The sequence below is a fragment of the Phalaenopsis equestris genome, unplaced genomic scaffold (genome assembly GCF_001263595.1).
Source record: "Phalaenopsis equestris unplaced genomic scaffold, ASM126359v1 Scaffold000438, whole genome shotgun sequence".
Taxonomy (NCBI): Eukaryota; Viridiplantae; Streptophyta; class Magnoliopsida; order Asparagales; family Orchidaceae; genus Phalaenopsis; species Phalaenopsis equestris.
The window spans coordinates 273,593-288,468 of record NW_018164879.1 but is presented as its reverse complement, the minus strand read 5'-3'; the positions used below and the strand labels follow the sequence as shown (position 1 = coordinate 288,468).

The window sequence follows — 14,876 nt, the reverse complement described above, 5'->3', positions numbered from 1 at the left end:
ATATGTAACACTCTGGTGCCTAAACCTATGCATGAATAGGTATACTTAATTTAAAAAATTGATAATAGTGCTATTTTTTATGTGATATTAAAGATTTGAATACTATGTGTGTTAATATGAAATTTTAGGTGTGAACTATGTAAATACCTAAGAATCGTGTCCTATGTATGTAAATGCCCTTTTGCTGTTTTGTTTCATTGTAGGCGGTTAATTTTTAACTTCAAGAAACATCACCATGGATGTTTTATAGTCTCTTTGGGCAAATTATTTGATGAACCTTCTTCAAATTATGACTTATGAATGTCCCAGCCTTATGTGACCTGAGCAAGATCCTGATATGAGTTGATTTTTATATGGCTACTTGTTTATGAAAATACTTTTATATTTGTGTTATAACTAGCAAAATGTCCCGGCCATTCACTTGCGAAGTTTTATATTAAAATAAGGAAAAAATTGGGGCACTTTAGATTTTAGACACTTACAACTAAATTATGGTGAAATAGGATATTGATATTAATGTTAATTAAAAATCTTGCAGTCTCATTGTTTATGAAGTGCATTTAGGTTTTATATAAACATGAAAAGAAAATTTGGTTGCATGGTAGAACACTTAAATGATCGGAAAAAGTGCAAGCTTGAAGTCCAGGTAGAAATACTTATTTATGAAATAAATATGGTCCTTTTTTTGCCTTAGCTGCAGTCATCCGTATGCAGCTTATCATGTGTCTCATGTAATCGTGTTGCTCTAATTATTGTCTGCATCTGTGCTGGGTCATGTAGCCCCACGTAGCCGCTTTTGAGTTTGCTCCATCCTGTAAAACTTTAATGATAATATCAAACAAAGTTGACCGTTGAAATTTTGATTGTCGGACATAAGAGAATAATTCTAAGAAGGTTTATTGATCAAATTTGGTGTTGCTCAGAATCGACCATAGGCTACTTTTTTTTTTTAATATTCTTCTTGAGAAAATATTCACCATAAACATAATATTTAAAAAATATAAAGTACTTATCCATCAAATTGCGTAGTATTTAGCATAACTTATCATAATTGAACATCATCTATGGATGATCATGACATATAAATGCTCGACATGGTCTTTAGACCCTCTCGCCACTAAACGTGGACACAACCATCCCCTCCAAGCTACATGCTTGGGAGCTGGATGACTTAGACCAATCATGCTAGTTCAGGCTGATTTGGCCAATTTTGAACTCTATCGTGCATGGAATTTAGTGTTTTTGGAGTTGTTGGTATCATCATGATTTGAAGTTCATTTTGACAATCAAGTGGTGTCATTTGGAGCTCATTTGGTCTTTGACATAATTTTAAAGAATTGGGTGTTAGTTTAACCACACTAGTGTTACATCCTTCAAACTGTGTAGCATGCACATTCTCTTCAGTGCTCTTTCTTTTATGCAAATGTTTATACTTAGGCACTTTGAAAAATAATTTCTACTCTTTTAAATGTCTTGTCTATACAAGTATAGAATAATTACTCCCTAAGGGATCTAATGATTTCCTAATCTCATCTCATTATTTTGATAATAATCTATGACAATTTTCTAAAGCATTATGAATCGATCGCGGGCATACCTCCGCCTTATATTCCATTACATATTGATCTTTTTATATGTATTTCATTAATTTATCTTGCATCCGCCTCTTCGTAGAATAAGGCACAAACTATTCATAGAAATAGGTTGTAATCCTAATTAGATTTTACATAATGTCTAACTATGCCTTCTAAATATCATTGATCATTGTAATTGATCTTTCATTGTGATTAGTACTACTTAATTCAACGTTGGATTTGATAATTCTCTTGTTACAAGCCGACCTGACATTTTGCAATATTAAAGCAGGAACAAACAATCGGATAGAGTTTTAAAATAAAGGTTTTAAAAAATAAATTATGATACAGTTTCTTTCATTAACAACTTCTAATACATTAAAAAGACTACTACACCACAAAATAAATTCTATTCCAAATAACAATAGATCTAATATATTTATTTCAATATCAAAAAATTTTAAATACTTGTTACTTGTAGCTCCACATCACGAACTCTTTTTACTTATTCATATCCTATAATTTTTTTCTTATTGATTTATGAAATAACATGAGCGAGTTATATTCATAACTTAGTGGGCATCTTATATTTTTAAATCATAGCAACTAAAAAAAGATGGATGCTATTCATCATTATGCTATTGCATGAAAATCATTAAGTGTGCTTATCTTTTGCATATGATCATAGATGTTACATAACAATTAAAGAAATGTATAATTATTAATCATATCAATGATTCAACTATTAAGAGTTTGAACATATATTGCTTTTCGTATTTTAACTTGTACCTAAATTCTTAACATATCCATCTCGCAAGTAACTTCTATTCATAAAACTTAGTCACTTGTGGTCGTACACCCCTCATTAACATGGTAGGGTGTAGATCATGTCCACTATTGTTTGAGGTAGAAAGACACTAGCTAACTCTTAATCGATACATCTTTTGTTGACATAATGGAGTGCGCTTCTATTTTTTTTATTGGTGGAAGATAATCAATGTGTAGAGACTGTTGTTTAAAAAAGTCTTTAAGGCATAAAATTTAGGTATGTCTTAAATTAAGGCGTACAAAAAACTCCTGAAAGTTTAAGCCTCTTTATCATCAATGAGGCTTATGGTTTGTTGTTTGAAGTGTACGTCTTGAGGTGCTTGACTTGGTACCTCAATCGGATTAATAAAGGATTTATATTATATTATATTATATTGTATTTTTAGTATTTATTATATTATATCATATTTATCTCTAATATATTTGATACAATGCTTCCAAATTATTTAAAGATAATTTAAGTATGATTATTGGATTTTTTTTAATTTACTAATTTATTTTAATTTATGTTAGATCTAATTTAATTGATACAGGGAGTCAGAGGAAATATATTGTGATTGAAGAAGATTTGGAAGATCCCTTTGAGATAGTTTATATGATGATGACATTATTACATATAATTATTATTCAAAAATTGATGCTAATGAGAATGAGGCTGGATTGGTTCTTGATTCTTAACATGTACTGAAATTTTAAGTTAATGCTTACCTTGAATCTCGTTTTATTATTATTATTATTTTTTATATTAACATTTATATTGAGATTTATGCTTTATGTCTTTATGATATTAATTAAATTAATAGATCAATAATTTATATCATATAAATTATTTTTAATTTTTTGTGTTTTTTAATTGATTTAAGGTATACACTTTGATACATCTTAAGGCTTATGCCTTACTTTGCTAAAGTCAAAACGCCTTGGCCCACAATTTCTTCCTCTTAAACTTTTGCAGAGATATTAGGGAAGCTGGTATCATATGTGGTTAAATTTTATCTGTCAATGTGCACATGAAAACATTCTTATGTACAATTATTTTATTTGCATTTTCTTAGCATACATTATATTTTTATCAGGAAATATTGTGTATTACAATAAGTAATGTTAGCATAGAGTGGAGTCATATACTTCATTTATTTTAATATGAAGAATCATTTTCTTTTAAAACAGAAATTCACATAAATTTTTTGTAGTTAGCGTTTGATAACAATATATCAGGTCATGTAAATATATGAACAAGGAATATGACCCCTGTCAATTAAATGCAAAGAAGTTATTACATTAATTTAAAAGTGTAATTACCCACCTCAATCGCAGAAGATGTCTTGTAAATTAGTCCATTAATGTGGCTTCCATTAGCTTAATTATTATGCGCATAAATATTTGAACATAAGATATTTATGTTAATTAATTTATAAAAAATCTTCTTTAAATTTTACTCTTTTTTAATTATATTGATATGCCCTTTTTGTTTTATTAATATTTTACTTAAGAAGTCAAATTTATTGTTTAACATAGAATTATAGTTACCCATTTCTATCGTTATACAAATATAATAACACAAAATTATATGCTATGATAATGTTAACTATTTCATTTAAATGATATACATGCATTCATACATGAATACATGCATTCATACATGAATACATGCATTCAACACACACAAATTGTCTTATTGTTTAATTTTTTCTTTTCTTTAATTCAACTTTATGATTAGCATTTAATTGATTCCTACTATTATTCAAGTTCATGTCCATAGTGTTTGTAAATTTTTAATTCATCATTTAACATATCATTATTATTAAAAATTTAACTTTTCAATTTCAATCAACTCATGCTTAACGTGATACTCAAATTCTCTTTATTGTAACCTGGTTTTTTATTTCTATCATTTGCAGTTCCACTCATAATCAAAGATGCCTGAGGATTGGAGGAAGAGTATTTTGGTCCCCATTTTTAAGAATAAAGGGGATGCACAAGAGTGTACAAATTATAGAGGAATTAAGTTGATGTGTCATACTTTAAAGTTATGGGAGAGGGTAATTGAACATAGGTTAAGATGCATCACGAAAATTTCTCATAATCAATTTGGATTTATGCCTGGCAGGTCTACTATGGAAGCTATACATTTATTGAGAGGTTTGATGGAGAAGTTCAGAGATAATAAGGAGAATCTACATTTGATTTTTATTGATTTAGAAAAAGCTTACGATAAGGTTCCAAGAGATATCCTTTGGAGAGTTCTCGAGAAGAAATGTGTTGATATGACTTATATTCAAGTCATTAAAGATATGTATACTAGAGCTGTTACTTGTGTTCAAACTGAAGGAGGATTGTTATACTAGAGTTGTTACTTGTGTTCAAACTGAAGGAGGATTGACCAAATATTTTCCTATTTCTGTTGGATTACACCAGTGATCGACTTTAAGCCCATTTTTTTTTGCTTTAGTTAGGATGATCTTACTGGACATCTATAGGAGGATGTACCTTGGTGTATGTTTTTTGCTGATGATATCTTTCTCTTGGATAAAACGAGAGAAAAAGCCCAAGAGAAACTTGAATTATGGAGGTCTACATTGGAGTCTAAAGGCCTTCATTTAAGTAGAACTAAAACTGAATACATGGAACGTAATTTTAGTGGTAATAGCTCTAGTGACAGAATTGTGACTTTGGGTGATTAAATTATTAAAAGGTGTGATTGATTTAGATATCTTGGGTCCGTTGTTGAAAGCGATGGTGATATAGATGGGGATGTTAATAGTAGAATTCAAGTTGCTTGGCTGAAGTGGAGGAGTGCTTCGGGCCTTTTGTGTGATAGAAAAGTATCGCTTATACTGAAAGGAAAATTTTCGGTGAGACCTGCAATGCTCTATGGCGTTGAATGTTGGCCTTTAAAAGAGAAGCATAATAATAAGTTAAGTTTTGCCGAGATGAGAATGATTAGGTGGATGAGTGGCTTTACACTTAGAGACAATTTGCGAAATGAATATATCCGTGATAAGGTTGGTGTAGCTCCTGTGACGGACAGAATTAGAGAAAGTCGTCTTAGATGGTTTGGTCACATTAAACGTTGACCATCTGATAATCTGATTAGGAGAGTAAATGTTTTAGATTCGACTTGTGTTAAGAAAGGCAGAGGTAGACCTAGGAAGATTTAGGCTTTTTGTATTAAAAATGATCTTAATTTACTAGAACTAAATGAAAATATGACACTAAATAGGACGCAATTGAGAAAAAGGATTCATGTAGCCGACCCTATGTAGTGGGATTAAGGCTTTGTTGTTGTTGTTGTTGTTGTATTTGCAGTTCCACTCAATTAATATATATTTATTTATTCACATATGTTAATCATCATTCAATTCTATACTTTCTAATTTAATGGCTGACACATTTTGATTCCAGATAACATAGCCTTTTTACTAGTTTTTCCCTTAGTTTACTACTTTAAAACATACTTTTAATTTTTCTAATTTTAACTTAATAATATAGATACATAAATCTGTAAATAAAATTAACTTTAATATTTTCCAAAATTGTTAGATTTAATCGAATGGAAATTTCATGCTTTGGTTACTCTTTTTAACATTATAATTTTTTTTACCAACAATTTGTCTTTGAACATAAACTAGTTCTAGGGTTTCAAATTCAATTGTTTTCATAAAAGAGAAAAGCGAATGAAATTTAAATTAAGTTTTAGCTTACCATAATTCAAGCCGTAGAGGAGGAAGAAGAAATCTTTTAGCCTTTTAATCCCAAGCCCTTGCCGCAAGGATCACACTTCTTTTGGTCGCTCATGTTTGGCCATTGTCGTACATGAAGTTGCTTGTCCTTACCTCTTTACTAGCCATTTTCTTAAAGATCAGTCTTTAGGCACTCAAGAATGTCGATTTGAGAAAGTTCTATAGTAATTCGTCTCAAAAGATAATTTCATAAGAATGTTGATGATCAAGAAGCCCAACCGAAAGGCCATCACTTGAATAAAAGTCAGACATCGATTTATGTATATTCTCAAACTGGGGTGGCCCTGAGAAAGTTTTCCTATAATAAAGGGGGGGAAAAAAGAATTGTTCTGAAATCTCACTATCAAAGTAAATAAGAGCAGGTTTTCATGAAAAGTAAATGGCTACTTATGCTTAGGTATGCATAATAACAGCTATTAAAAAATAGGAAATTGTTAGGTGATGTACCCTGGTGAGCATCTCCTTGCATAATTTTTGCAAAGGATCGAAGAGCACTATTATAATAGATTCGTTGTCAAAATTTGTCTGTTATATTTCAGAATTGAAACCTTTAATTTCTCATTGGTAGAACTGAAACATTCCAAGTTTGAGCCGGAAGGTGGATTGCCAGGTATTGATTTCCTTATAAAATTCTTTCTAACCTCAATTTTTTGACGTAGCTCCCATTTCTTTACCTCCATTTTGGTCTTATGCTTTTTTTCTTATGTAAAATTTGACATTTTTGCAATTCTTTTAATATGTATAATTTCATTCACATTTCAAATCTTTGAATTTACAAGTTTTTTTTGTCTGTAATTATAGGTTAATGCTGTCAGCTTCAGAGAACAACTTAAGCTTACCTCTAGGAAATGATGCTAAGGTTAGCTTCTCAAAGCGAGCCGGGAAGACTATGAAGCACAGGTATTTTTGATGGGGTTCATTCATTTCATGTTGTTTATCATGTTTATCCTTAAATGTTACTCCTAGATTTTTCTGGCATCTTTTTTTTTTTTTTTTTCTCATATTCTAATGATTGATAGCTTTGTTTCACAATCTAGATTACTTTTCTAACAAATCAGGGAGCAGGATTTTCATCAGCAACTTTTCGAATTGCTTAATGATGGAGCCAAATTGTCTTATTATTCACATGGAAAGGTATGGAGTTAGTCAACATGCTCCAAGTGGCATACTCTGTGGCTTTCAACAAATTCTCTCTTTCATGCAGGAAATTCTGGAAGGTTATAAGTTTGGAAAAAATATACTCTGCAGCTGCTGTAATTCTATGGTGATTTTCTCATCTCATTTCATCTACAGGAGAAGATGTCAATATCAATAGGCCTAATACTTCCTTATTTGCAGCTTAGTGCTTCTAAATTTGAAGCTCATGCTGGGCATGAAAAGAGAAGAAAGCCGTGAGTTTTTAGAATTCGGTTTTAAATAATTTATGAATACATTTCAACATTTAATTGAAATATTTTCTCTTGTAGCTATCACTCCATATACACTTCTTATGGAAAGTCTCTGCACCAAATTGCAGTGTTTTTATCACTTGATAAAGGCTCGTTTGATCCCGTTGATAAAGATCTTATCATGGGGAGTAAAGTTGGGGGAAAATTGCCCTTTGATTTAAGATATCAAAATGCTTGTAATGCAGGTAATAATGTTGAAATTCAAATTTCTTTTATGTCATTGATTAATTTATATTGTTGTCATTTTTTAGCTCTTGTTTAGGTAATCTTTTCTGGATTTCAGTTCATGCATTTTGTGCAGATCCTTACAGAACTTCACAATACATACATTTGTTCATTAAAGTTACATTATGGAACACACCAGCTTTTATATGATTTATTTATTCAAGTTAAATGCTATAATTAATTCTTCCAAAATTTGTAATTTATTAGATATTATTGTTGAGTTCAAATTATAAATGCACATTAGTTTACTCTTAAGATGCACGAAAATAACATAGATATGAGGATACGATCAACATTATGTTGGAGTTCAATTGCTTTTAAAAACTTTGAAGCTTTTTTAGTTGAATAAATTAAGATTATATATGTACATAAAACATATTCTTATGCAATTGATCCAAAGTGATTTGTCAAAGACTAAATTGTGATTAACATTGTATAATTAACAGATTAAAATAATATCAATTTTATAGTAGAATTTTTGCCCGAGGGACCATTTTGGATAAATCATGTAAAGTTGAGGGTCAAATTAGAAAAATCTTGGACTAAGAGTCTGTTTGGGGTGTCATCTATGAAGTGGTATGTTTCAGTGCCACGGGCTTTTGCTATTTTTGGTGGTGTTCACTAATACGCATTGCGGATATGACTGCTTCTACGCCACATCTTTTGCCTGCGGGGCCGTCATTCTCCTCGTGTTTCGACGTATTGTCCCTGCATTACCTTTCTGTTTCTCCCTCTCGCTTCTTTGATTGCTTTTGTTCATCGATTTTTTTTGTTTCCTCCAAGGAAATCGAAAGCTAAACTTCTCATATACTTATCTTTCTTTTTTTTGTTGTTATTAAGATGTTGAAGCTTGGGCTAAGTGCTTTCCTCTCCTTCACCACTTCTAATATGTGAATTCGAAGCTAGGATTTTTATGAGTGAGTTGGCTTGTGCTGAGAACTTATCCTCTGGATTTTTCAGTTCTTTGGCTTTGCAATTACAAATTGGTGCAAGGGTTTGCTCGCTTATTGCTATTTCGGTTTCTTGTTATTTGGTTTTGGTGTTATTTGGATTTTATTTTTGTGTTTGTTGTTTCAATAGTGGGGTTGCTAATCTTTCGGTTATGTTGTTTGTCTTATGTCGTTTGGGTTTATGACTGTGAAGTACATGTCAATCACACAAGTATACATGTTGATCAAGTAGAATACTAATTTTTTTAGTTCATGTATCGATCCCGTAAATAATTTATTAATGTTCAAAGAAGGTGAAAGTTCTTGTGTGGTACTCTTTGGTCTGGCTTGAAAAGTGAAAATTTTCGGAATTTTAAAGTGTTTAATCCTAATTGCAAAATTAAATTTTAAGTTTACTGTAGAGTTTTCTAACAACTGTGAGTCTCTTTTGAATTGGTTCTATGAAATCCAAATTCTTTCAATTGATTTTTCTCTACTGTAGTTATCAAACGGGTCCTATTATTTCCTATTATTTTTTATGATATAACAAGCATTAGAATGCCATATTATATTTAGGTGGTCCTAACCCTAGAAGAAGTCACAGCATCCACAGTCCTCACTTACTTTGCAAGAATCTACTAACAATATTTGTATTCCATTGAACTCTTGTGTTTGAACATAATTGAGTTTCTAATCAACGGCCATAGGACCTAGATTATAACTAAGTTTAACTATTCAAATGACCCGTTAGAATATAAATTAAGATCAAAATGTTATAACAACAACTTCATGAATTAAAAGTTAGAAAAATCAAAAGATTAATTCCTCAAGATTTTCAAGAAAACCAACAAAGGGAGGAAAAATTACGTAGCACACATGATTTTAAACGCAAGCATCACTTGCATTAACAAAATAAAATGAATAATATAAAAAGTAAGAAAGATAAAACCCAAAAATGTTGCAACACTTGTTCCCAAGTGATGCACATTATTCGTAGATCCTTTTTATTTGATTAGAACAAATCTTCCTTATTCTAACAATCTCACACTTAAATTTCTCTTCACACATACTATGGTTCAAAGTGATTGATATGTAGATGGGATTGTTATTTGTAGAATTCAAGTTGGTTGGTTGAAGTGGAGGAATGCTTCAGGCCTATTGTGTGGTAGAAAAGTATAAAGTACCGCTTAGACTTAAAACTGAAAGGAAATTTTTATAAGATGGTGGTGAGACCTGCAATGCTCAATGGTGCAAAATGTTGGCATTTAAAAGTAAAGAATAAAATAAAGTTAAGTGCTGCTGAGATGAGAATGCTTTGGTTGATGAGTGGTTTGATACTTAGAGACAAAATGTGAAATGAATATATCCGTGATAGGGTTGTTGTAGCTCCAGTGGCAGACAAGATTAGTGTTGTATCAGATGGTTTGGTCAAATTAAATTTCAAGCATCTGATGATTCGGTTAGGAGAGTAGATGTTTTAATTTCGACTGATGTTAAGAAGGGTAGAGGTAACCTAAAAGACTTAGGCATATTGTATAAAAATGATCTTAATATGTTAGAATTAAATGAAAATATGACACAATGGAGAAAAAGGATTCAAGTAGCCAACCCCACTTAGTAGCCAACCCCACTTAGTTAGCCAACCCCACTTAGTGGGAATAAGGCTTGTTGTTGTTGTTGTTGACTCATACTATGGTTAGAGTTCTCTACTTAGACAAGAAAATTAAGGGTCCGTTTGGGGCAGCTTATAAGTGCGGGCAGCGTTTTCAAAATGCCGTCGTACCGTTTGGTTCGCGCGTTTTGCCAGCTTATTCGAAACTGCGTTTGAGTTTTTACACTAAATGCATGCAGCGGGTCGACTCCCGCGGGCATCACCCACTAAATGCATACAGCTTATTCGAAACTGCTTATCCTGAAACACACAAGATGCCCCAAACGGACCCTAAGTTTACCCCCCCCTCCCTTCATACTTTTTTGATATAACAAATTTAAGCCATCCCATGCGAAATGACATGAATGAATCGTCAAAATCACCCAGTGGGTCTTCGGCCTTTCGGTTCTGCACTTGTTTAAGGATCAAGTGCTGCCTTGCTTAGGTTGAGCATCAGGTTTCTGTGCTCTCGGTTTCCCTAGGTCGAAGGAAGGGTAGGCAATGTTGGTTTTTCCACTTTGGGCATCGGGTAGCCTGAGACTTACAAACATTTTTTTTCTCTAAAAGTTCCCATTTTTAACATGCAACATGTAACTTGCAAAGCACATTTGAAAACACCCAAGAAAAAAATAGAAATAATATAAATAACTAAAAAAGTATTGGAGATAACATCACATATTTCATACATATCAAATTTCCGAAAACTTAAACATTAGTTGCCCTTGAGTAGTTAAATATCTGAAGTTAGAATTTTTGAAAATTAATGGTAGATTGAAACTTAAGATTTCAAGGTTCTTTAGTTTTGAGGTAAATTGATTATTCAGGGTTTATAAACCTCTTCTTAAGATTGATTTTTTTTTAAATACTCTTAATTTATAACTTGACTTGTATTAATTTACATTCTATATAATTTTTCCTAAATCACTTATACAAGTTTGACTTAAATAAAATTCTCTCAAATATATATAATTCAGTTTGACTAATCAATCAAATAACATTAATTGAGTTATTTTCTCATTGAATACCGTATTCTGAATTTACAAGGAGGTTTTTGATTATCCGACTTTAAGAAAGATGGTTGGTACCCATTGTTATTTCTAGCTTAATCTCAAGTTTCTCCTCCAAAGCTCATAAATACTTTTCATTTTCACTATAACTTTCTCAAAGTTTCCTTTTATTTTGATTTTGTTTATTTATTTATTTATTTATTTTCTATAGGGTTACTATGTTTGGTTACACTTTTCTTTAATGATTTTTGAATATCAACTATTTCTTATGCCAAAGTCCCAATTTTCTATTAACTTGATTCAAAATATTGGAATTTAGGAGATTTTAACAAAAAAATTAACTTATTTGAATTGATTAGTCATTACATTTTCTATTTTTAATATTTTAATTTATAATTAGTTGATCTTAGTCTAAATGTTTAGGAATTTTTATATAAAAGAGTAATTAATAAAAGTTAAAGGTTAATTATTAGGGAATCATTAATAGTTTTTAAACTTACTGAAGATTGGTGTTACCCTACTGATTTTCTTAATCTTCTATTAATCTACTTTGAACCATAGTTAAATATATCATTTTTAATGAAATTATAAAATTCACATATCTATTTCACTTTAGGGCATAATTTTACACAAAAATCCTTCTCCAAATTTATTCTACACTACACATGCAAGTAACATGACCGAGAAATGAACTAAACAGGTAGAAGAAGATATGTAATAACAGAACATAAAATACATATGAAAGCATAAATATATATATATATATATATATATGTATATATATATATATATATATGTATATATATATATATATATATATATGGTATATATATAAGCACAACAAAAATGTAAAACACACCTAGTAATGGACATCACAACACATAACAACCATAAAGATGTAAATTAATCACATAATAAAACATCACACGGTAAGAAAATAACAGTTCAGATCTCAATTCACAAAAAAATAAAATCCATCACAACTTAACCTGCATCACATCAACACATGTCCAAATATACATTAGCATAAATTGAATAACAGAGAGAAACCATAACCTGTAAGCAACCATAGTAAAATAATCAGAAAATTCAATGATCTGATGTCGCTTTCATCATCCTCATCATCATCTTCGATGGGTTCAACAATATCACCATGATTTCTAGAAGGTGGTGCTAGGCCCCTGTTTCTGGCCATGTTTGATTATCTCAGTAAGGGTATTGAAGGCTTGCTCCTAATAATCACTCTCTAGGTGCTGAACAACAGAAAAGTTAAACTCCTGTCTCATATAATGCTGCTACCATTTTAGAATTGCAACGTCATCGCCCGAGAATTTCAATTACTCAGAAAGATGGTGAAGGAGGAAGAGAAATGTCGTTGTTGAGAAGGTGCAGATCTTGAGCTCTCTCATCTCTTAAAAGAAATCTTACTGTAAGTCCCGATGGTCTTTTTTGTGATAGTCTTCAAAGGATGAAGCTGCTCCTCCCAAGCATCAAATTTTACTCTAGCCTTTAAGCACAGGGTAAAAAACAGCAGGATGCCCCATACAAATTGTAGAAACCCCCTCAGTGATGCTATGAATCAACATATTAATAATACCCCCGAGATCAATAGGCTTCTCCTTCTAGATGAGATAGTTAAACATAGCCCTCTCCCATCTCTTCTCAGTCATGTTAGTCGAAGGAAAAAAGTTTCGTAGAAATAAAATAGTGCCTCACATTCGACTCAGCATTCATAGTAGAGGCAGGAAAATTGAATAGTTTCTGGCCACAGGAATGCCAAGCAACGAATATTTGTCAAGAATACAATAGTTTAGTCAAACCAGAATTAGAAGACATGAAAAGGGAATACCATCATTAAGAATATCGGGAAGGTGAAAAAGAGCATTAATTTTTTCTGAGTTAAATTTACTTGCCTCCCCTTAACAAAAACTTTTTCATTCTTATGCTCTTATGCATTAGCATAAAACTCTTGGATCATAGGAAGCACCTCTACGTCATTCTCATTATAAAATTATTTCTACTTCTGACTTACAATTAGTCCTTCCACCCTTTTTTCAGGTTCAAGGAATCCTTTCTCATGAATAAGTTTCTTTGATACCAATAAGAAGTTGTTGCTGCTTCCATATTAGCGAACTTCTTGGCATTAAATGTGGTTTATTTCTTCCTTCCCTTAATTTTACATACCATGGATATAAAAAAGGATTGGAGGAGAAAGGTGGAAACGACCGAGGAATGTGATAAATTAAAGAAAACTAAGCAGTCTTACCTCAAATTCTATGGAAAGCTCTAGGATCTTCTTTCTCTTCTCTTCTTCTCGGTGAGTTTGGTTGGGTAAGGTATAAGAAATGCAAGATTAAAAGCAATCGAGGGCCTAAAATAGGTAAAGTGGGTTTGGGCGTCAGGTTTCCACACCGGGCAAGCCAACACTCAAATAGATTTAGAAATAGATGATGTACGAAGAAGCAGTTCTGGGTCGCTCTAGTAAGTGTTGTGCGTTAATACCCTAGATAAGCGTTCGGTTTCCATCATAGGCGATGCGGTGCTAAGGTGGCCTTTGATTTTCAGAGTAAGGCGACACCCATGTCAAAAATCTTGAGGTTCATAATTTTTCAAAGTTATTCAAGCACACTCTCATTGCAAATCATCACAAGAACTAAATTCAAATTTACATATACATCACAACATAATATAAAAGCAAACTAAAACAAATTAAAAAAACAAATGAGCAATCAAATCACAAAATAATGCTTATGTTGCCTTCTAAGTAACAATTGGTTTATTGTCGTTAGCCAGACAATGCCAGATCCCCTTAATTAGGATGATCCAATGTCAAAGGTTCTTTAGGACCAATTCTTCCTTTCCCTAGATAAAGATTCAATTTTTGATCATTTACTTTGAATACATGGGCAATTTCTCTATCCTTGATTTCAGTAACTCCAAAATGGTAAATTTTTACTACAATGAACGAACCTGACCATGGGACTTAGTTTTTTCGGAAATAATATTAATCGTGAATTATATAGCAAAACATTCTGTTCAGGCTTAAAATCCTTTATAATTAGTTTTTGTTTATGTCACTTTTTCATCTGTTCCTTGTAAGTCTTATGTTTCAATAGATTTCTATTTTAATTTCTTCTAAGTTTGATTGTAATAATTTTGTTTTTACCGAATCTTTTAAATTATAATTGACTTCCTTAACTGCCCAATAAGTTTATGTTCTAATTCTATAGACAAATGACAATCGTGAATTATGTAATTAAATGTCCTGTCTAAACTTAAAATTCTTCATAATTAGTTTTTATTCAAGCCACTTCTTCATCTGTTCCTTATAAATATTGGTGTTTTCATAGGCTTCCATCTAAATCGATTATAATTTGTTCAATTATAATAACATCTTTTTTGTCGAATCTTTTAAATTATAATTGAATTTCTTAATTGTCCAATAAATTTTATGTTCTAATTTTACTGGCA

General features: G+C 31.3%; 1 protein-coding gene across 1 annotated transcript in view; it reads left to right on the top strand.

The window, feature by feature from the left end:
* Nucleotides 1-14,876, top strand: part of LOC110027738 (increased DNA methylation 1-like) — a 42,366-nt gene that overhangs the window by 639 nt on the left and 26,851 nt on the right. Inside the window, exons 3-7 of the mRNA XM_020729277.1 lie at nt 6,943-7,045; nt 7,204-7,279; nt 7,350-7,409; nt 7,484-7,536; nt 7,612-7,778. Coding sequence (XP_020584936.1) covers nt 6,943-7,045; nt 7,204-7,279; nt 7,350-7,409; nt 7,484-7,536; nt 7,612-7,778 — 459 coding nt within the window. The remainder of the gene's footprint in view (nt 1-6,942; nt 7,046-7,203; nt 7,280-7,349; nt 7,410-7,483; nt 7,537-7,611; nt 7,779-14,876) is intronic.